This window comes from Urocampus carinirostris, chromosome 8 (assembly GCF_059441175.1).
Source record: "Urocampus carinirostris isolate Australia breed hairy pipefish chromosome 8, RoL_Ucar_1.0, whole genome shotgun sequence".
Taxonomy (NCBI): domain Eukaryota; kingdom Metazoa; phylum Chordata; class Actinopteri; order Syngnathiformes; family Syngnathidae; genus Urocampus; species Urocampus carinirostris.
This window is the reverse complement of record NC_142356.1, coordinates 7,472,695-7,497,258: the sequence shown is the minus strand read 5'-3', so window position 1 is coordinate 7,497,258 and position 24,564 is coordinate 7,472,695. Positions and strand designations below refer to the sequence as shown.

The window sequence follows — 24,564 nt, the reverse complement described above, 5'->3', positions numbered from 1 at the left end:
GCCAGATCCATTACCATGAACTTGTGGGAGCCCGCATTTGTTTGGCAGAGTTGTATTTTAATCATCGCGGGGAACTGGCTCAACTTGAAGATACCAGATGCTAGCATGCTGGTAGCCAAGCGCTTAATAATTCGCTTTCCAACACTGAAAGGAGAAGCCCTCCGTTTTCCTTTGCACTTTTATAAAAAGGTGCGTCTCTACTCTGTGGATTTTCACGTTTTGCAGGGGTTCTGGTCCTCATTAACATAACTAAGGTATGACTCTTGACAACTACAACGTCAGTGGCTGGTTTCTGAAACGCTGAAAACAAAACACTAGCGACAAGCAACTGACTTGTTGAGGAAGACCCGTTTTTCCGTAAATTGTCCCCGTCCGTGCGCCGGATCCTCGAAAGGTTCGTTCTGGACCACTTCCACGCCTTCGCCTTGGTCGCTCTGCTCGTCACTGTGCTTGCTGATCATGTAAAGCTGCCCGATGCGGTACTGAAAAGTACAGAAAAGGAACCAAATAAAAATCAAATTAGACAAAGTGTTCTAGAGTGAATTTCGGATGGTTACTGGAAGAGTACTGGCTTAAGCAGGGAGCCATGTCTGGCACCAGTGTTCCCTCCAAGGTGCGCGCGTGCGCAATTGCGCACTGCTCGCACAAGAAAATCTAGCCAGCGCACAAAAATCAGGGCTCAAATGACTAATTAAGAAGCGAATTAAGTCAAAGTTACAGTGCATGAAGGTAAAAATACACGGGTTCCCCTGACGTTGTGTCCTAAATGCGGTATTTTGAAGCCGCGTCGAAGTAGAACTAAGTTGAGTAAAGTTAGTAGAGTTTGTCGAGAACCGGCTTCTTCGGCTCACTAAAGGGAACCGGCTCTTTGGGTTGTTTTTGCTTCTTTAATCCCAACATGACCAAATATTATGTAAATTTATGCACAACATGATTAAAAGGAAGGGGGAACAGAAGAAAAAAAATACCAAAATGAAAAAGTAGTGAAAAGCTGAGAAAAAAGAAAAAAAAAAAAAAAGAAAAAAGGAAACATTTAGAAAAAAGTCAGAAAAAAAGAAAAGAAAGAAATGTAGGAAAAGAGTAAGAGAACAAAAGGAAAAAAGTAACAGCTCGGAAAAAATGATTTTTTTAAAGGAATTTTTAAAAAAAAGTAGAAAAAAACACGGAAAAAAGAAGAAAAAGTTTGTGTTAGGGCGGCAGTAGCTCAGGAGGTAGAGCGATCGTTTTAGGATTGAGGGATCCCAGTTCGAATCCCGGCTTGTCCGTGTTACATGCCGAAGTGTCCTTGGGTAAGACACTGATACCCCTACACCCCCAATAAGCAGGTTAGCGCCTTACATGGCTGCACAGATCACGGCCGCTATTGGGAAATGTGAAGCACAATGTAAAGCGCTTTGGGAAGTCATTGACTTGAAAAGCGCTATATAAATGCAGATCATTTCATTTTCATTTCATTTCATTTCATGTTGCATTCAAATAATTTCCAATTATATCAAATGAATCTTGTTGCCAACATTGTACTTCCACTAAAAATTGTGATTAAGTACAGTTCTGTATCTTGCAACGGACTAAATAAGCCCCCAAAAATGTTAATATATGACAAAATATATCAGGAAATAAAAAGAAATGCATATCTTGTGAAATAATTGTAAGAACAAACGACGTTTGTAGGCCGTACAACCTTTGCAATAGTACATGAGTCAATTCATTCAAAAGAGAAAAATCATTTTGCATTGCCGGAAACTCAACAAAATGTAACTTGATGTAAAATTTTGGACATGTTTGATAATGAATTATCTTGCCACACTTGGGATTATGGTTGCTCACTGTTGTTTCAAGCGTTGCTCACAGACTTTGTGTAAACGCTCAGACCTGTGGAAAATTAGGGGGAATATGGTCTGGCACTGCAGCATTCAAGGGCTCTCTAGAAAACTAAGGGTACAGATTTAAGCAGGGGGGCATGTTAAGTGTGGCACCACCCGACTGCTCTATAGCAAACTTCAGATAAGCCTGGAAGGGCACTGGTTTTCAAGTAACATATATATTATATTTAGACCGCTTTCCTGCAGTGCACTCATAACAATATCAATCGACGTCAATCGCCGCCTTCCTCTTGGTCTCCTTCCATTGACTTCTGCTCTATAACATCTTCGCAACATTGCTAAAATTTGCCCTATGCTGTCTCAGTTGGATGCGGAGATCATAATTCATGCGTTTGTTACCTCCAGTCTCGATGACTGTAATGCACTACTGTTGTGGCAAATCCTCAAAAGCATTTGCACTTGCATATATAGAAATAGATTTGCATACATGTCTACATTAACTTACAATACATTACTTGCTTGTGGGAAAAGGTCGGGGTGACCTCGGTTGAATACCGTTACCAGACGATTAGAGTTTACCTTGAAGATACCGTTGCCAGACGGCGTGCAAGGAACGGTCACGTACTCATACGGCGTACACGGGACTGGTCACGTACTCATACGTGATACAGGACCGCCTTTTGGGGTGTATCCAGCGTAATCGTCACTACCAGCTTTAAATACATTGTCATGTTCCTAGCTCTGTGAGATCTTTATTGACGCATCAATAAAGTGACAATCTCCCTCCGTAACGAGACTGGCTCCTGTCTATTTCTTTTATCCACTTATGAGAAGACTTTCTCTCGATTATCGGACCTCCAATTTCTACAACATTTGGCGCCGCAACGTGGATTGGCACTAATTAAGTAAAAAAGAAAAGGGAAAAGACTTCTCAGTGGAACGGTCTCGAATGAGCGGTGGAGGTAAGGAAGATTTTTTTTCTCTCCTTACTTCGGTTTGCTTGTGGAGATTCGTGGGTGGACAGGAGCCTGTGAACTGAGAGACTGAATGTGACAATTGACGGCTGTCATCTACCAGCTGGTTAAGAGACAGGAGTCCAAGGTCGAACAACCATTTGAAAAGACGTCCCAGGGGATCTCGTGTACATCAAGGTCGACGAAAGAGGAACCATCCGAGGCGTGAGGGACCGTACACCGTCGTGAGGGCAACGCTGGCCGCAGTCCAGGTCGAGGGCTCACGCTGCCACCCAGGGGTCATCATTAATTGATTTTTGGAAGAAAAATAATGTTTAAGTGCGAAGAAATTAAAATTATTTTTTTTTGCGGCAGGGCCAATTGATGGGTATTTATTGGATTTCTAGCCATTAATTGGTAATTTAATGGTATACTAGCCGTGTCAATATGGTCGAACAAACTGGTCCTTTAATCTTTACTTTTAGTACAAAAAATATCTTCTGAGTTATTGGTGATCACATCAGCTACCGTCATGTTTGGGCTTGTTTTATAATTATAATTTGTCGATTCCTCCTAAATTAATATGCGAATTGTCGGAACACTAACTGATGTTAGATGAACAGTGAATGATAGAACATTCACGCCAACATTATCATGCACAGTAAGACACCTTAGTAATAAGAGGTTTTGCTATTTATTACACATTCATTTATGAACAAAAATGTGTACAACATAGAAACATCGGAGATAGTGAAAATGTTAGAGATTTTCATTAGATGAAACGATGTGGGAAACAAATTCGCTGTCCCAGAAGCGGTTGTTAGAAAACAAAAAAGTTGGGCTTCTAGGCAATTTGTTGACAAGGTTGAATTTCATTTCTCATAAAAAGCTGGGCCTTATAATGGGGGAAACACGGTAGCTTACGCGTATACATGCACTGTCCCGATTGTGCGTGTATGTGCCCTTGACCGCATACGAAATGCTCGCGCGGCGAGAAAATTTGCACGTTTGTTGACGCAATCGACTAACAAAAAACCCGAATAATTTCGCAATTAATGGGTCGCAAACTCGCAATAATTGCTAATTATTTAAATTTTGCAATAAATGGATTTATGAATTTAAGCAACCATTCCATTAATTTTTCGCAATTAATTGCATTAATTTTTCACCAATCATTTATTGCTGACCCCTGCTGCCACCGTCAACGAGACCAAGCAAGATCAACAGGGCAGTAACGTTCAAATTAGGAAAACAAGATGTGGGTGACAAAGCTGTGTGTGATAATAAATTGTCTGATATGATTGTTACTAGGAGCAGAGCTCGAGAAATCGCAGCGGCGAATGGAAATTGCGGTTCCGAAAGTGCAACCGGAGATCCAAAAAGCGACGCTGCAGACCATGACGCATCCTAGAGACAGCGACCCGGTTAAGTGTGACACTACTGTATAACATGCCAAAACGGTTGGTGATTTGGAAAGTACAAGTACACTTTACCTCATGAAGGGCTCACTGGCCCTGAGGTAGATAAGCTCTAAAGTACCAAAATCAAAAATATTACAGGAAAAAAGAAAAATGTGAGATGTGACGAAAATGTGTAAAATATAATTTTTAGAATATGGTTTCATAAAAAGCATGCACTCGAAATTTTTTAAAGGGACAGTGTGTATAAATTGACCGCAAGAAGTCTTTGCGCTGTGGAGTGCAACCAAAATAAAAGTGCTTAACAGGATAAGTAAGGGGGGTCACAGTACCCACATAAGCACTATTTTTCACTGCCTCTAGGTGATGCTCATGTTATGTTATGGAAAAGTCCAGTAACTGCAGTTTACAATCGCGTAGTCACACCAGCAGTACCTGTTTTGGATATAAATTGCTAAATACTTTATACTTTATAAAAAAGCTAATTAAACGATTTAGGTTCACTATCAAGACATTTCTAATAAAAACTCGCAGGAAAAAACCTTAACCGACAACGAAAGTTTTATCCAGAAGCTGTAGCAAAGAAACTCAAAAGTTTTGATTAGGTAAGTGTTAAGAACTATAAACAGGACATGCGCATTTTGCTACATTGCACAGCGCCCGTGCTAAAAGTAAATACGTAAGTATCTTCAGTTGTAGGAATTTTTGACATTTTCACTTAAAACGTAATATCTTATTATAGAAAAAGATGCTGAACACAGGGGTGAACGATTTAATCAGATAGATACTTTTGATACTTTATTCATCCCCTGAGGGAAGTTCACATTTCCAGCAGCATCCCTGAGCTGAGAACAATACAATAATAAAGCCAAAAGAATACAATATACAAATACCCAGTGTGACGTGCAAATATCCACTTTAGCATGTTATATAGAGTTACTAAATAGTGCTACATAGAACACATAATGCAGTATGATTCGGTAATGTCCAAGGTAGGTGGTGTTGGTTAATGTTGGCCTTTACTCTGCTGGGTGGAGATAGAAAGTAATCCAAGTGTTGCAAGGCACTGATAAAGTAAGCAAAATAAATAAACAAATTAATAAATCACAAAGGTAGCGAAAATAACACGGAAGCTGCTGGAGCAGCTGCCATTCGTGACGGCGCCGGAAGTAACATTATCAAATACATTTTTCCACAATTGGGTCAGAATTAAACCTATAGGGTTTAATTCAGCCATTAATGTGCAGTAAACCAAAGGAGAACAAGAAATGGGATGGTAAAGTATTACAATATAGTAAAATCCTACTACAGAAATTCTATGAAATTAATAGAAAACGGGATATAGAGCTTGAAAAAATGGGACATAGTATATGGTACGGCTATAATTCTAAAAAGACCAACTACAGAAATTCTGCAAGAATACTGCTACAAAACTACAACAGCATTAATACTAGCGCTACTAAAGAAATCCTGAAAGAATATAGCCTCAAGTGTACTGCAACCAACTTCGAAAATACTACAGAATTTAGTAAATATTGTAAGATACTACTGCAGGAATGGTTGAGTTAAGTGCAGAGCGGACCAGAATTCAATCGCGTAACGACCAGTTACTTTATTTAGCAAAATTGTCCAACACCCAGGGACAAAACAAAACAAAAACAGGCTTACAGGCAAACAGGAACTCAAACTAGGAATACTCATAAAACAGGCTTTTACTCAGAACGGGCAAGGAAAAATAACAAGGAACAAACGCTAATATTTCAGTTTGATGTGCAACCATTACACAAAATAAATAAACAGGAATTAAATATAATAAAATACAACATCATAATTGTAAATGAGAAATACTGGATGTGTCCCCAGGCCGTGACGACAAAAGTTTGCCCACCATTGACTTAAAACTATTGTTTTTGGGACGATAGACTGGTGGTTAATTGCGCTTTTAATGACTGATTTTTTTTTAGGTTCTTTTAAGAAGCAGAATGTTGGAAAAATTTTAAGCTGATTGTAGGCGATGATGAAATAGGTTGGTAAATTCTCTATAGAGCGTGACTTCTCGTTTGGTTTCATGTTATAGTCGTCATAGTTCCATTCCACTCCTTGTAGTTATTAGTATCGATACGACGACACACACACACACACACACACACACTGCTGTCGTCTTAATAAAACTGAATCGACTCTGCACCGCACAACACAGTGGCCACGATCACACTCTCAGTCCACTCTTGGCGCCCATTCTCAGTCATCCCTCTCCTCAAAGCGCCCTAAACCTTGCTTCCTTGATTGAGTAGAAGGACGTGTATAAATAGTGCAATTTGCGATAGAAGACAAGTTTGAATTACTGAAATTCCGGGTATCATGGGATGAGTCAGAGAAACGTGCAACCAGTCGGAGTGCCGACGGACTACCAGAAACCAAATATGTTAACGACAGTACAGACTAAAGTTAATAATATGCTGAATAATAATACTAAATAATAATGATAGGCTAAACCTTAATGTGACGATACAGGCAAGAAAGGTTCCGACACACCAAAGTCCAGAGAAACCTACACCCACGGCGACAGCACTAAAGAGTGAGGTTACAACGCCGACAGCCAAAAATGAGTGCACGGCCAGTACGTAAAATTCGGGAAATTGTGTAGAAGAGGAAAACCGTAACCCTAATTCGGTAGTTGTGTAGGCACATGGTCTCAATGTGCACTGACTTAATTTGACTAATTAACTTAAGTTTGTGGGCCATTTGTCTTGTCATATGTTTTATGTTTGTTCAATGTGTAAATGTTTGTATCCTTTCCTGTATTCTCTTTTTTTCTTTGTCTTATATGTTTGTTTGTACCAGCGTTTAAGCGGCCCACGTAACTGAAAAGGAAAAATAGAAAAATACGAAGGAAAATTGCCGCGGACGAGAGCGCGTGCGTTTTTAACAAAGAAAAAGGATGCGAATTTAAGTGCATTTAAGTGAATTTAAGTGAATTTAAGTAGTAGGTCAGGAATCGAAAATGTTCGTTTTTTGGGAAATCAGCGTTTGACGCTAAGGGTGTACTACATAACGCATAGGGGCCTAAGGGGTTCCAGTAAATATTTTTTACGGTCCAAATTTTTTCTGTTTTTTCAATTGGAAAACGATAAATTTAGGAGTGGTAAGTTTAGAAAAACTATGTTGAGTTATTTCAGATTCATAGAGGTAATGCCAAAACCACACCATAGAAAGATGGAATAGTGACAGAAAATGAATTAAAATGTTTCGTTTTCAGTAAAAATTTGAAAATAAAGGAATGTGAGGATGATGAAGAATCCAATTGAGTGAATTAAATGGAGTAATTTGAGAATGAAAAGCATTGTTGTACGAGAATAGTGGAAAAGCGTGAGTAAATACTTTTTTTCATTGAATATGGAGGATATATTCATTGAATGGAATACAAATGAGTAAGATGAATCGTTGTAGATCAATGCACGTCGTTTTCAAATGAAGTAGGTGAAGCTAGGATAGTAGATTTAATTGGTTTGGAAAAAATAGATAAATAAATTGAAAGATTAAGTGAGTACTTATATGTCAATTTCCCATTAAACTAGTGGGCTAAAAAGCATGTGTTAGAGGGCGTAGGAGAAGGGAAAGTTATGTAGAAAATGGTTTGTTGGCAGAGCAAGTAAGGAAGTTACAAATACAGAAAGAAATGAGTTAGCAAAGGAAGAAGTAAAAAGGCGAAAAGAAAGTAGGCGTTGAGGAAAAGAGAAGAGAGGGATATACAAGTGGTAAAGGAAGAAGTGAAAAGGGGAAAAAGCAATTAAATGAAATATCTTTGTTGACAATTGGCCGGAGTAAAGAAAACATATGTATGTGGACGGGTATGGCTAAATAACATCGGACAACCGAGAGTAATTCCAGAGTAATTTATAGCTAGCAATGAAATTAAGTCTGGATTAGGATCGGTGTTTATCTGGATAACTCAGAATAAGAACGCAAAATGGATTAACTACATTTATTACAACCAACAACGTTTATTAATTACATTAACGAGGCCTTTAGTGCAGTAGGAGAGCAATTACATGAGACGTCTAGGATGGCCTGGCAGAATCATCAGGCCTTCGATTTTCTTTTAGCCAGTATAGGTGTGTCATATGATAAAGGAGGAAGGCTGTACGTATATACCTTTAAATTCATCCGAAGCAGGAAGCTTCACAAAAGCACTGACTGTTATGTCAGTGAGTTGAGCAATGAAGTGACAGTAAATACTGAAAAGAACAGTATCTCTTGATTGGTACTGGGGTAGTATGTTAGCGAAGGGGGGAAATTTTCGTACTAACTATCGTAATAATTATGTATTTGTTGTGTTTCTGTGCCATACCTATTCTTAAAAGAGGAATTCTTAAGAATTTTGGAGAACAAATGACAGTAGTGGCTAATACTAGGGTGGCAAGAAGCTCAATGAGCACAGTTAGTGATTAAATATCCAAGCCTATTCCTTAGTGAGGAAGAACAGATGACTCAACTAAATTCAAAACCTTGAATTTTATCTGGCAACTTTAATAGTCAGTCTACATTACATTAAATAATGGAGCATCTGCGGAAAGAGACACATATGATGATCTGGACGGAATACGATATCAATTAGCACTATTGTTAAACACGCAACGCACTATATAGCACTAGGAATAACAGCAACAAATATATTGGTTTCTGATTGTGATTCTTTTGTTGGTATGTCACACTGCCGGGGAACAAGCTGCTGCCTGGGATGGTCATCGTCGCTTCCGGGTTTTTGGCTGCATGGAAACTGAGCGTGATGCCTGCTGGGATAACACTCACTCCAACATCTGACTTCACGACACCCGTTGACGAATACGACAATGCATGGTCTTCAAATTGTTCACGGGGGTCAGGCCAAAGGCCAATGTGGATATCACTATCCAGTCATGCACTCATCTTGGAATGTATCGACGACTGTTACCGAAATTTGTTATCACTCACTTATCAGTTCATTTATTCATTTACCTTTATCACGTACCGATCAACCGTCGACGGTCCGCGTGTATAATCCAGTGTGTACGGATAAAGATAAATGAAGGGGGGGTTAGTGCATGGGTCAGATGTTTGGAGTGTTGGGGGTTTTTGTAAATGAAACATGAACAATGAAAGTTAGAATGATCACAGCAGGCTGACCGCCAGAATTTTATTTTATTTTCGATTCGCGTAAACTCTGTCCGTGTATTGATGTCTATGATTTGTAATAATTTGCCACTACTCTGTATTCCTTTTCAATTTTAATTTCCATTCAAAGGAAAAAAAAAAAAAAAGGGGGGATTATGTTGTGGCAAATCCTCAAAAGCATTTGCACTTGCATATATAGAAATAGATTTGCATACATGTCTACATTAACTTACAATACATTACTTGCTTGTGGGAAAAGGTCGGGGTGACCTCGGTTGAATACCGTTACCAGACGATTAGAGTTTACCTTGAAGATACCGTTGCCAGACGGCGTGCAAGGAACGGTCACGTACTCATACGGCGTACACGGGACTGGTCACGTACTCATACGTGATACAGGACCGCCTTTTGGGGTGTATCCAGCGTAATCGTCACTACCAGCTTTAAATACATTGTCATGTTCCTAGCTCTGTGAGATCTTTATTGACGCATCAATAAAGTGACAATCTCCCTCCGTAACGAGACTGGCTCCTGTCTATTTCTTTTATCCACTTATGAGAAGACTTTCTCTCGATTATCGGACCTCCAATTTCTACAACACTACTCTCCGGTCTCCTGAAGTCCAAAATTAAGAGCCTACAGCTAGTACAAAATGCTGCAGCCAGGCTTTTAACTAAGACCAGAAAGTTTGACCACATGACCCCGATTTTAGATAACCTGCACTGGCTCCCTGTTAGCTTAAGATGTGATTTTAAGGTTATGTTGGTATTATACAAAATCATGCATGGACCTCATATCTTTCAGATTTAATTTCCCTCTATGTTCCGGTCCGGAGCCTTCGCTCTGAAAACGCTGGTCTACTAGTGATCCCAAGATCCAAGAAGAAATCCACAGGTTCAAAAAAAGCTTTCTCCATTCAGGCCCCGGTGCTGTGGAATGCTGTTCCTTCGGAGCTTCGATCTGCAACCTCAGTGGAAATCTTTAAATCCAAGCTTAAAACACACTTCTACTCTATAGCATATGAATAACCTATATTTTATTTTGAAAATATAAAGGGATGGTGTCATAATAGTCTGTAGAATGTGTGGTCTGTGCAGCCCTTTGAGACTCTGATTAAGGGCTATACAAAATAAACACGACTTGACTCTAGACTACAGAGCTACTTTGTGTATTACTGGGCCAAAGTCCTTCAGTTTCCTCATGAATACAATTTTGGGTTCACTTCGGACTTGTTCCCACAAATCAAGTTTATTGGTGGGGCTTGGCTGAATGGGGCTTTAATACACGCGTGCTTGGGTGGGTCAGGCTGGATTTTTTTTTAAACTAAATCATGTCTAATTTACAGTATACAATACTTAAACGATGTCTTGATTGATCAGTCCATAAGTGCCGGTGCCAACAACACTGATTGGTATGGTGCATTCTGTTAGGTTAAACAGTCTCTCCGCTTCTTCACTTGTGGGTCACCAACATCTATTCAATATGTATACGTACCAAAAAGAGCTTGTTTAGCGTTTTGTTAAACGACTTTTCTCCAACATTTATTGGTGAAAAAGCGGCGGGACCGTTAAACCTCTGAATGCACTATGCAAATCAACGTTAGTAAAAATAGTGTGCTAATGCCTTTTCGTATGTTATCTATAGAGGTAGTGTTGGTGCTCTCACAGCCACTCCTCGGGTTGTACTATATTGCTGTTGCATTCAGTGTTTTGCAATTTAGGTCAGGAATGTGTATTCTTTTGATCAATCATTGCGCAATCATTACTAATGTACTGTAAAATATTGCATGTAAAATCCTTGTATAGTAACGCATACTTTTAACTATGTATTTTCACTCTAATCTACCACACTCTGCGGTATATAAGGCGCTCTTAGGCCTAAAGAGTTCATCCTTTAGGTTTACCATTCAAAAAAAGCATTACAAATGTGAATAATGAAAAATTTTTGAGGATTCCCAAACCAAATTTTAAAAATGAGGATCGAGCGCTGCATACATACATCCATTATTTGCACCGCTTATCCTCAGTAGGGTTGCGGTGGTGCTGGAGCCCATCCCAGCTGTCTTCGGGCAGTGGGCAGGGGACACATTCACACCTAGAGACAATTTGGACCGGCCAATTTACCTGACATGCATGGTTTTGGAAAGTGGGAGGAAACCCAGGCAGGCACGGGGAGAACATGCAAACTCCGCACAGAAAGGTAGGTATCTGGACTTGATTCCCATTACCTCAGAAATGCGCTGCAGTCATAATTCCAAGTCGGGGAAGTGAAAGTCGAGAAAAACTTTATTATGCACTTTTTAAGTCTTCCATATCAGAAATGTATGAGGGCACTTCAATTTTAATATCAGGAATAGAAGAAAGAACTAAAAAATGTATTGCAAAGTGGCGGTGAGATGACAGAAAATGACGAGGCGGAAAATGAATTAGCCTGACAAGAACAATTTCGAGGTGGCGGACTGAAAAAAAAATGTCAGACTTTTTACAGTTTTTAAGACCTTGGGGGAACCCTGGGTACAGTAGCACATTCTCACCACAAGACCAGGAGGCGCTATTGAGCTTTCCAACCAAGAATTTTAAAAAATAAAAATAAAAAGATAATGGAAATATGTCCCAGCCATTTACATTATCTAAATATTTTTTTGAGAGTGATTAGGGTTACGGTAGCAATAAAAAGGAGTCAACAATAAGCCATGAATTTCAAAAGACCATTAAAAAGGTGCGATCGAGTTTCTACAACAAAATGAAGGACGAAAAAGCACTCAAATCCAAGGTTATTACAAACCTGCCCCAGAGTTTAAGCTAAATATACCCGCAGATGTTACACCGACAATTAATCACCGGAACAAAAATGAGAAGAACCTTGTGAGGTCATTTCATATTCCCGGGCAGGAAAATTGACCTTTTGGAAGGTGACCGTCCCTTTAAAAACAAAGCTACGAACGGTAGGGAAAAAAAATTGAAGACAATTCACTTTTTTTTTTTTTTTTTTTTTTTTTTATTATTTTGTCAAGAGAGCACACACTTTTATAATGATACATTAGCTCAACTTTACTTCCAACATGGTGCCCAAAGGATTAAAAAATTACATATATATTTTAAGGCTCGACTTAATGCTTTGTTAGCTTACCTCCTATCATGGTGTCCAAAAGAATGCAATTAAAAAAAGCAAATAATAAAACGGGATTTCATTCAAAGCTACGCTAGACTGACATCTCCAGCAGCTCCGTGTAAATTCGCTCTTTTTGTGATTTATTGTTTTTAATGGTTTGCTTCCATCTTCAGCGTTTTTCGTCCCGTTTGACAACTACACTTTGGATTACTTTCTATCCTATGGTTATGGGTTTTAACGCACAAAAATGCGTTTATTTGAGGAATCAACTCTTTGCCCTGAAGAATTCTCGTGCCGGCGTGATGAGGGGGCCCTATCGTGGCTGCAGAGCCGGAGCTAAGGTGAAGGCTAAGCGGCTAGCGGAGTTATAAACCTTCGGTACCGTAATCATGGTAAATGTGAACTCTCTACCAAATAGGACCGACGAACTGGCTGTGCTGGCGAAAAACAAAGCGTACAGGGAGTGCAGTTTGCCGTGTTTTAAGGAAACGTGGCTCACGTCTAGCATCCCTGACGTTAACGTGGAGCTACCCGCCGGCTTCAGCGCCGTTAGGGCAGACAGACACAAAAGCCTGCGGGAAGCGGAGAGGCGGCGGACTCGCCATCTACGTGAACACGAGGTGTTGTAACCCTGGGCACAAAGATTTCCATCTGCAGCAGGGATGTCGAGCTTTTGGCCTAGTGTGTGACGTCATCCACTTCAGTGTTGCTCAACTACAAACACAGCACCCCAAGGCCATCCTGTTAATCTCTGGGGACTTCAATCACGTGACACTGGATACAACACCGCCTGCTTTCTTATTTCATTTTTGCCCAATTCCGTTGTCACAATATGTTAACCCATTTTGTAACAATGACAATAAAAGGTATATTCTATTCTATTTTTCAACAAAAGGATACTGCTGGAAGTGTGAATTACCCTACGGGTATGAATAGAGGATCTATCCATCTATCTAGATTAGCTTTGATGCAGTTACGGTGACTACAGGATTGCAATTTTTGGGGCTTTAGCAAAAAAAAATGTTTAAATAAAATAATATTTCATAATGCACAAATACATAATTATATATAAAAATTATATATCTTATGAAGGATTTGTTCTGCAGCTTAGCTTCAGTCATAGTGATGATACATGGGACTTTTCTGTACGTACCATTGCCTTTTAATGCAATCCTTCGATAGATACAGATAAAGGCTTTTTTTTCTGCTTTGTAGCTCAGGTCCCGTCATGGTGACGAAAACACTTTTTGTAGAGATAACACAGCAAATTAAGAATTATTTTGATATGATTTTCTGAAGTAAAACAAATCTACATTGTAATAATCATGAGGGTAAACGACTTGGTAGAAGAACAGTAACTCAAATGAAAAGGTCAGGCTGAGTGAAAGCAGCTTTGAAGGGGAAACCCGCTGGGAGTGCGTTTGTGTACTATTTACTGTAGAAAAGGTCTTTAGGGTTTATTTATAAATCAACGCCATTTGTAAAAATAAACTAAAGTTTAATGCGGCTCTGAAAAACTTTGAAGTCTGTATCATACATCACGCAATATATATAAAAATATATATTTTGCATTCACCAAATGGTGTTCAAAGTGAGAAGATAAAAAATAAGCACGAGCGCCGTCACGACACAAATCAATGCCAATCACGCATTTTACGTTTATGTCCCTCGCCCAAATTGCTCTCACAGTGAACTCCATTGTTGCGCCCTGTCTGTTTACAAGTTGTGCTCGTAGTACATGGCTTGCCACGAGCATAGACTTACACTATATATTGATGGATAGTTTTTTTTTTTCCAGAAAGAGCAACAGAGAGCGAGGGAAACAGAAAGACTGTGCTAGAGTCGGCGGGCCAGAAAGAAATGAGAGACAAACAGAACGACAAAGAGAGTGACAGATTACGAGAGTGAGAGAAAGAGCGACAGAGTGAACCAGAGAGCGACAGACACAGAAATAAAAGGAGAGGGGGCAAAAAAAAATAGAATGTGAGAGAGATAAAGAAATAGGATAGAGAAAAAGAGAATAAGAGGGCGAAACAGAGGGATAGCGAGTGGGAGAAAAAGAAAGAGCGAGAGATTGCACGCGCAAGAGAAAGAGCAAGAAAGAGAATAAAAGAGCAAGAGAGAAAGAATAAGAAAGAGGAAGAAAGCGCAAGAGAAAAAGAAAGAATAAGAATGAGAGCGAGAGAGCAAGAGAAAGCGAAAGAAAGGAAGAGCGAGAGCGAACGACAGAAAGAAAGAGCGAGAGAGAAAGACAGAAAGAGCAAGCGAGCGCGATTTCTTCTTAATATGAACATGGAACAACCAGTTCAGGGTGTCCCCTGCCCATTGCCCGAAGATAGCTGGTATTGGCTCCAACACCCCCGCGACCCTACTGAGGATAAGCAGTGCAAATAATGGATGGATGGACGAACATGGAAAATACAGGTTACGGAATGGCTCAACACTGGAAATCCAATAAATACAGTCCTAGGAAATGACAAAAACGATCTGCTATATCAGACAATTCCCGCACTATGTTTTCAAAGCAAATACTCCAGCGCTGCAAAATGAAAATGTGAGCAAGTGGCCTCTTTCATAACAGTGTGGGCGCTCTCGCTCCCACAGTGAAAGCCCCCAAAAAAGGCTACCAAAAACAAAAAGTTCTGGTCCAAAACACTCGTTCAAGCGGATCAACAGCAGACAAAGACACAAAAGAAGCGGTTGGAGCATGCAAATGTGATCATTTGGCACCAAGAGAATAAAGAATTCTGTTTAACGTTGCAAAGCTGCCCGGCAACAGGCCGGATTTCCAGGAAGCGGCTTCATAAAACCCAAAGGCTCGTGCTAGGCACCGTAGCTAAAAATGTCAAGTATCATCACTAACATCAGCGAGCACAAGTACTACATGATTTTTTTTTCTCTTTCATTAAGTGGAACTGGAAGAAAAAGGATCAGATTTTTAGCTGTATTAAGTGAAATAAAAATACTTTTTAAAAAGTCCAAGTTAGTGCTCATTTGAAAATCATATTTTTCATTATATTTTCAAGAAAAAATATTTTAGGGTCAAAAAAAGAAAAAAATATTTCTGCCAGCAGGGCATCATTTATCTTTTTCAATGTACAATTAGAGTGTAATATTTGGTGCCTCCTAGTGGTACAAAACAGCGTATTAAGAAAAATACATTGATTTGAATATTAGTCAAAAATACATGAACTATCATACCAATATTATTTTCTATTAAAATTTTTCATTTTTTCACTGCACAACTGCCATCTAAGGTCAACAAAAACAGTGCCAGAAAACATCCATAAATTATTCATTTAGAAAGAGGGTAATTATAACTTCAGGGGCTGTAGTAAATTCATAACACCAAAGGTGAGAACCACCGGGAAAAGTTCTTCTTCAGGTTGGATGCTGGGTGAGCTCTCACAGCGCCACTTGCCGGTAGAGGTGGAAAGAAGCACTACACTAATGTCCGGTACTCGGAAAAAGATGCACATAATACAAAAGCTAACTTGTTCGGATATTTTTGAATATCCCGAAAACAAATTTTCGTATCGTAACTCGAATGTTCGTAAGTAGTCAAGTTTATAACAGATAATACAAAAATACAAAAAAATACTACAAAAATACTAAAGATATACAACAACAAAAATCTACTTTCAAAATACAACAAAAGTACTACCAAAATACTAAATACTATATTAAAGAAGCTACTACATAGAAATTACTTTAGAGATACTACTACAAAAAAAAAACAACAGAACTTCAATAAAAATTAGACTTCAGAGATACTAAAAAACCCTACAGTAATACTTCAAAACTTTCGATTAATTCAATGGGCTGCACAGACCACAGATTATTGCAAACCACAGACTATTATGACACCAGCCCCTGATCTAAAACCTACATGAGGGCAAATACACATGTATTATCAAAATAGAATATAAGTTATTCATATGCCATAGAATAGAAGTGTGTTTTAAGCTTAGATTTAAACAGTTCCACTGAGTTTGCAGATTGAATCTCAGGGGGAAGAGCATTCCATAGAACCGGGGCCTGAATGGAGAACGTTCTCGAACCAGCGGATCTCTTGACTCTTGGGATCACTAGTAGACCAGTGTTTTCAGGGCGAAGGCTCTGGACCGGAACATAGGGGGGAATTAAATCTGAACGATATGAGGGAGCAAGTCCATGCATGATTTTGTATACTACCAACAGAATCTTAAAATCACATCTTAAGCGAACAGGGAGACAATGCAGGTTAGCTAAAATCAAGGTCATGTGATCAAACTTTCTGGTCTTAGTTAAAAGCCTCGCTGCAGCATGAAGCTGAAGGCTCTTGATTTTAGACTATGGGAGACCAGAGTAGTCCATTAGAGTAATCGAGACGGGAGGTAACGAATGCGTGAATCAATCTCCGCATCTGGCTGAGACAGCAAATGTAAGTAATGTTGCGAAGATGTTCTAGTCATATTCTTAAGGTGTGTTTGAAAGGACAGATCGGGGTCAAATATGACACCTAAATTTTTGACTGAGTCACTCTGGGTGATATGACATTTGTCAATGTTCAAAAGCAGTAGGAGAGGGTCTGTAATTCTTAGAGAAAAAAATGCATGCCTGCATTGATTGACAATTAAAAAAAAAATTTTTACTTACATACACAGAATATTTCAAATTACAAGACTGATCGGATTTTGTTAAATAATATAAAAAAAATATTGCCATAATATTGTCAATGATGATTTTTACGTACATTTGCTATAAATACAAACCCTGATGGTCCCTTCTCAAGGTTTCCTCATTTTACTCATGTTGAGGTTTTTCCTTGCCCTCGTGTAGGTTTTAGATCAGGGGATGGTGTCATAATAGTCTGTGGTTTGCAATAATCTGGTCTGTGCAGCCCTTTGAGACTCCTTGAGATTAAGGGCCAAACAAAAACCATGACTTGACTTAGGTAAACCTCTTGTTTCTCATTTCGCACTTCTGACTTGAGGCCATTTGTTAGGTATAAATTAATTCCACAGTATATGTTGCCTAGGAAAACCTGGTCGAAGCTCACACCAAAACCCATCCACTTCTGCTCTAAAACTCATGAATCATCTCACTCAAATGTTCTCCCCAGACATCTGGCCAAGCTTCATTGGAGTGAACGTTGGACAGTAAAAACAAACAAAAAGGAAGATGACGCGAGGCCGCAGCATGTGGTTCGGCCCTCTGGATCGGTTCCCACTTTTGCTTGCGTCACTCGTTTCCAGAGACTCTTTTCACACAAACCCGTGACTCCGATTCTGCTCGGAAAAGAAACGCCGGCACAATGCCCGCCTCACAAGAATGAAGAGCAATCTAACTAATAGAATGCGTGGACGCTGTCCAGGAGTGCCGTGGAAATTCCATTTAAGAGGAAATATGGGCCCCGGGGCATGGCATCAGTTCATTTAAGTGACCGTGTGTGATAATTCCCCAATAGAGGTCGCTGTAGTTGAGAATAGAACTGATGTGAGTGCAATCAAAGAGCACACGCTATGCAAGCCTGAACCACCACTTGGGGAAAAGTGGAGAGAGAAAAAGAGCGAAAAGAACGGGAGAAATAGGAAAAGAACCAACAGGAGAAATAAACTACGAGAGAGAAAAAAAGAGGGACAGAGGAAAACAGAAAAGGAAAATAAGAAAAAGACTGGAAAAAAAGATGGAAAAGGAACAAATGAAAAAAAGGGAAAATAAAGAGGGACAAAAAGACGGTAAGCAAGATAGGAAAGTGGCTAAAATGACTGGCTAGAGAAGGAAACAGCTGACAAAAATTCCTGCATGGCTAAATCATTGAACTGCGCATACTTCACTTGCCTGACCAGCTGTGGACGGACAAAGCCTGCAGCCATGTGGCTCAAATGACTGGCTAGAGAAGGAAACAGTGGGTGAAAAAAAGCTTGATGTCTGAACCATAGAACTTCGTAGCATTTCCTTGCACGTCCAACCGTTTAAGGACAAAGCAAACTTTACTTACAAGGAGAAGCCAACGATAACAATCGTGGCTCGCAGCAAGTGATAGCCTGTATCTTATTGGGTATCATAAGTGGCTAGAAAAGGAAACAGTGGAGAAAAAAGGTGGAAGATGAATGAATGACGGGACTTGACATTTTGTTCATTAACAAAATATGATATAACGAAACACATGTACAATATAACATGTTCAGCTAAATAAACACGTTTGAAAAAAAAAATATGTATGGTGTAAGACTGTTTTGTATTTTTGTTTTCATTTATTGATGTTCACTAGGTTTTGTGTACTGTTACCCAATGCTAAATCTATGGGACCCTGGTCATCCTGAAAGGGGGGATTACCACTTGCGAGACCCCTTCTCAAGGTTTCCTATTTTCCTTGTGCTGAGGTTGAGTTTTTCCTTGCCAGCATGTTGGTTTAAGATCAGGGGATGTGTCATTGTAATCCTGTTCAGTCCTTTGAGACATTTTGTGATCAAGGGCATCACAAATTAATGGGACATGATTTGAACTTTTTTAGCCAGTAGTAGTCTAAGAATTAGGCGAATAAAGTAAGGAAATCATTTAAGGGCGTGACAATCCTCACAAGTGGAAGTTTAAATATCAGTTTCATTTGAATTCACCTAATACCCCCGCTGCATCCACCCATAACTCCACTGTACCACACCAAAGGTAGATCAAATTGTTTTTCCACTATATATTTTTATTATGTTCTATAATCCTATACACAACACATGAGTATCACTTACCACATGCTATTTTCTTATATTTTAATGTTTTTGATCTTTATTACCTGGGGTTCGGAAAGCATTTACCATAGGTTTCCATCCCCAACTATTCGCCAATTTCGTATTTTCCACTTCAGGGCGGATCCATGCATATCTCGCGGGTCTACTGCAATTTGCTTTTATATACTATAACTTTTCAGTTACATTCCCACAATACGCTTATTATTATTAAATTAAATAGTGTAAAAAATACCTCTTGTGCAGGGGTTTTCAAGCCGAGGGCTACTTTATGCATATCTAAAATAATAACTTATAATTTTATTAGGTTTTAGATCAGGTGATTGTGTAATAATAGTCTTTGGTCTGCGCAGCCCTTTTGAACATGAAATGAAATGACATGATCTGCATTTATATAGCGCTTTTCAAGTCAATGACTTCCCAAAGCGCTTTACAATGTGCTTCACATTTCCCAATAGCGGCCGTGCAGCCATGTAAGGCGCTAACCTGCTTATTGGGGGTATTAGGGGTTCAGTGTCTTACCCAAGGACACTTTGACATGTAACACGGAGGAGCCGGGATTCGAACTGCGATCTCTCGATCCCAAGACGAGCGCTCTACCTCCTGAGTTTGTCCAACAGATTAAATTGAAGTGATTTCTTGTTTCCAAACATAAGGTGGAAATCCATTTTGGGTGTAGCCTGTGGAAATGACTTCATCTTTCCCAAAACTGTTGTTCGTCAGTTGCTTTGTGATTCATCAAGAGGGTATTTACTTTTCTGCCTATATAAATGGACTCAACCTTTCAATATGTGGGTTGTCTCTATGTGATATTAAAATTGGTCTGATGATCTGACACCTTTGCGAGTGATAAATACGCAAAAACAAACTGCATGAAACACTTTCACAGTACTGTAAATATTCTGCCAGTGATGCAAGAGAATGAATAGTAATTTGACCCATTCCACTCCATTTTTCTTGTGCTGCTACATTTATAATAATTGATTTCATCCTCTCCTCATCTTGCATGTATTTCTTTCCCTTGTTTGTCGCTTTCTGGCTGAAAAATGTTTTTCAGTGGGAGCAGACAGCTGATCACTTCCCACACATTTCTTTTTATATCGACATTCCTTTAGTGCGCGTTCCATTAGCACCTCCCCCTTCGGACGCAATTTTGCCTTTGCTTTCTGCCGAACGGACCGGACTCGCTCGGATGTGGGGTTTTTTTTTCCTATTCGCGCTCTGCTTGTGAATACTTTGAGTATAGGAAAAAAAAGCCATGACGGCACAGTGCTTGCATTCGCTAATGCAAAGATTGAAATGTTGAAGGGGAAGTTTTTGAAGGCCATTGAAAATTGAATGTAGCTTCAGCTCGTGCAGCTGTACGTATAAAGAGAGACGTGCAAGAACAGAAGCAAAAAACAAACAAAAAAAACCCCGATAGAGCCAATTTCAAATTTTTTAAGTTTCATTTTTTTGAAAAATATATTTAATAATAATACTAATAATAGTAATATCAGTGCATCTTTTACGTCGGGCGTACAACAAAACGTCTCCACTCGGGTGGCAGACAATGTTTAAGAAAAAAAAAATTCAAATCACGTAAAAAAAATTATTCCGATTTTGAAATCTTAGTTCGGTTTGGAAATTTCGGAATTTTGGTTCGTTTGGCAATTTGCATACTCAGCAGCCAATCAGAAGCCTGCATCCGGACTTTCCCCGAGTGTTATAAGGTCGTGCATTTGCATATTATTTTCCAAAGTAGACGCACAGAGAACACAAGAACAATGGATAAGTGGTTAGGAATCAAGCCAAAACCTCAGCCCCAGAAGGAAGATTCAAAAGAAGCTAACAAAATTGATGACGCTCCAAAACGTACATTAAAAGCATCATGGAAAGAGGAGTTCCCGTGGCTTGTAGTTCAGGCGTACAACTTACAAAACGTTTCTCCCCGGGTGGCCAACAACTTCTTCTAGAAAAATAAATAAAATATATTCAAATCAAACATTAGCTTTATTCCGATTTCGAAATCTTCGTTCGGTTTCAAAATTTCGGTTCGTTTGGTAATTTGCATACTCGGCTGTTAATCAGGAGCCTGCATCGAATAACTTCATGCTTCCAGACTTTCGAGCATTATAAGGTCGAGCATTTGCATATCATTTTACAAAGTAGACAGAACACAAGAAAAATGGATAAGTGGTTAGGAATCAAGCCAAAACCTCAGCTCCAGAAGATTCAAAAGAAGCTAACAAAATTTATGACGCTACAAAAGGTAAAGCATCGTGGAAAGAGGCGTTCACGTGGCTAGTAGCAGACGAGGCAACGCAAACATTGCATGAATGAAGAGGAGTAAATACAGGTACATACTGATGCCAGATGGAAAACAATGAATGTAATAAGTAGATTTATAATAAACTTAATTTTAAAGTGTTGTTCTGTTATATACTCAGATTATCAATCCTTAATACTTTGCAACAATGTTTTTTTTTGTGATTTGTCGTTTTATTGTGCTAAGTTGTGAAAAATGGGGCAGGCAACTTTGTGGCTGGGCAGGCCTGGTGTCCGCTAACTTTTTGTTGCGAGATTCAGACACTGGTAATATTTATTTAAAATTGTGGAAAATATGCCTGACAAAAAAATTCCTGTAAATTGTCAACCTCCTAGCCCATTAAAAGAGATTATACATATAAATCCAAAGAAATGTCAGTTTCAGGGAGAAAATACATTAGCAAAAACGAGAATTATGACAAAGCAGCTTGTTGAAAACCTCTCATAAGATCTACATGCGCACAGATTGTGTTCATATTTGAGGGACGTAGAAAATCTATTGTTCAACCCCAGCTTTAAAATTATCATAACATAATCTAGATCAGCATATTTGGTTTCTTTCCTTGAGCGCAAAAACTAAAGATAGATGCACAGTTGTTATGGAAACTCAGCGGAACTGAAGAACATGGGGATCTGAGACACACTTTTCCATGCTCATTTTTTGACATAAAAATTCCATTCATTCCTATGACGTGATGATGTTAATACTACAATAAAGAGGCTCACCAAGCCTTTTCTAAATATAGCACCCCAATGAGGAAGTGAGGATGGTTCCTGTGAATTGTCATTTGAATATACAGTATATCTATATAGATATATATAATCTTACCATGTGTGTCTGCTTCACACTACAAACAAAACAGAAGATTTATTAATATCCACTAGTGATGCGTAATAATTATTGGACCTGTGTGTGTGTTTCTATTACTTATTCTTCCCCTTCTGTCGTTTGCATGCGCTCCCCATTAAAGTATGTGAACCCATAAATGTTTGGCTGGTTTTTATTTAAAAGAACAGTTTATTAATCAGTGTGATTTTGAAAAATATCTTACTTATTCCTCTCCCTTATGACTTTTCATGCCAGCATAAACCTACAAACGATTCAGTGGTTCAGTTAAAGACACTTTTTACATACGTGTCCTTTTGGATGGTTCAGTTACTTATTCCTCCCCCTTCTGCCATCCTTTGTCGTTTATGGTTTATTTAAAAAGATACTCCAATTCCCGCTTGTCCTGTAAGCAGCGGCCCTTACATTCAACTTTCCTTTTTTTATTTACAGACGCCATGTCGGAAATGGGGACGGTGGCCGAAGGGCTCCTGCCACCATCTTGTGATATGGCGAATTTTTTGGGGAGTACAAATGTATTTTACTACAGTCAACACGACTGGCTGGCCACATACAGTGGCTTGCAAAACTATTTGGCCCCCTTGAACTTTGTGACATTGACACATTTCAGACTTCAAAACATCAAGATATAAAACTAATTTCTTGTGAAGCATCAACAATAAGTGGGACACAATCAGGAAGTGGAACACACTATTGGATATTTTAAACTTCTTTGACAAATAAATGAAAAAGTGGGTGAGCAAAATGATTCAGCCCCTTTAATTTCAGTGCAGCAAACTCTGTCCAGAAGTTCAGTGAGGATTTCTGAATGATTCAATGTTGATCTAAATGACCAACAATGAGAAATGGAATCTACCTGTGTGCAATAGAGTCTCTGTATAGCATCACGAAGAACGAGAAACACACCAGGCAGGTCCGAGATACCGTTGGAGAAATTTAAAGCTGGATTTGGATAAAAAAAAAAAAAAAGACTTCCCAAACTTTAAACATCCCAAGGAGCACTGTGCAAGCAATAACATTGAAATGGATGGAGTATAAGACCTCTGCAAATCTACCACGATCGGGCCGTACCCCCTTAACTTTGAGCTCATACAAGGAGAAAACTGATCAGAGCTGCAGCCAAGAGGCCCACAATCACTCTGGATGAGCTGCAGAGGTCTACAGCTGAGGTGAGAGAATCTGTCCATAGGACAACAATCAGTCGTATACTGCACAAATCTGGAAGAGTGGCAAGAAGGAAGCCATTTCTTAAAGATATCCATAAAAAATGTTGTTTAAAGTTTGACACAAGCCACCTGGGAGAGACACCAAACATGTGGAAGAAGGTGCTCTGGTCAGATGAGCCCAAGATTGAACTTTTTGGCAACAATGCAAGATGTTACGTTTGGCGTAGAAGCAGCACAGCTCATCATCACAGTCAAACATGGTGGTAGCAGCATCATGGTTTGGACCCGCTTTTCTTCAGCAGGGACAGGGAAGACGGTTCAAATGGATGGGAAGATGGATGGAGCCAAATACAGGACCATTCTGGAAGAAAACCTGACCGAGTCCACAAAAGACCTAAGACTGGGACAGAGATTTGTCTTCAAACAAGAAAATGATCCAAAACATAAAGCAAGAGCTACAATGGAATGGTGTTAGAATGGCCAAGTCAAAGTCCAGACCTCGATCCTATTGAGAATCTGGAAAGAACTGAAAACTGCTGTTCACAAACGCTTTCCATCCAACTTTACTGAGCTCGAGCCGTTTTGCAAGGAGGAATGGGCCAAAATATCAGTTTCTCGATGTGCAAAACTGAGAGACATACCCCAAGCGACTTGCAGCTGTCATCGCAGCAAAAGGTGGCGCTACCAAGTATTAACTCAATGGGGCTGAATCATTTTGCACACCCACTTTTTTATTTGTCAAAAAAAAAAAAAGTTTAAAATATCCAATAAAGTATGTTCCACTTCATGATTGTGTCCCACTTATTGTTGATGCTTCGCAAGAAATGACAGTTTTATATCTTTATGTTTGAAGCCTGAAATGTGTCAAAAGGTCACAAAGGGGGCCAAATAGTTTCGCAAGCCACTGTATTATCTTGATGGGAAACACCGCCGGCCAGTAAAAATGTGGTCCCGGGCCATATCTGACCAGCGGGCCAGACTTTGGACATGCCTGATTGAGACAATACACCCAGACTAATAGCCAAGCTCAACTTTGTGTAATAACAGTGACAGCAAAGTG

The 24,564-nt window shown here is 39.3% G+C and overlaps 1 protein-coding gene across 1 annotated transcript in view; it reads right to left on the bottom strand.

Annotated features, from left to right (window-relative positions):
* The window catches only part of LOC148360610 (cytoplasmic phosphatidylinositol transfer protein 1-like), a 48,361-nt gene that overhangs the window by 14,610 nt on the left and 9,187 nt on the right, over positions 1-24,564 (bottom strand). The window contains exon 2 of the mRNA XM_088341481.1: positions 334-482. Coding sequence (XP_088197607.1) covers positions 334-482 — 149 coding nt within the window. The remainder of the gene's footprint in view (positions 1-333; positions 483-24,564) is intronic.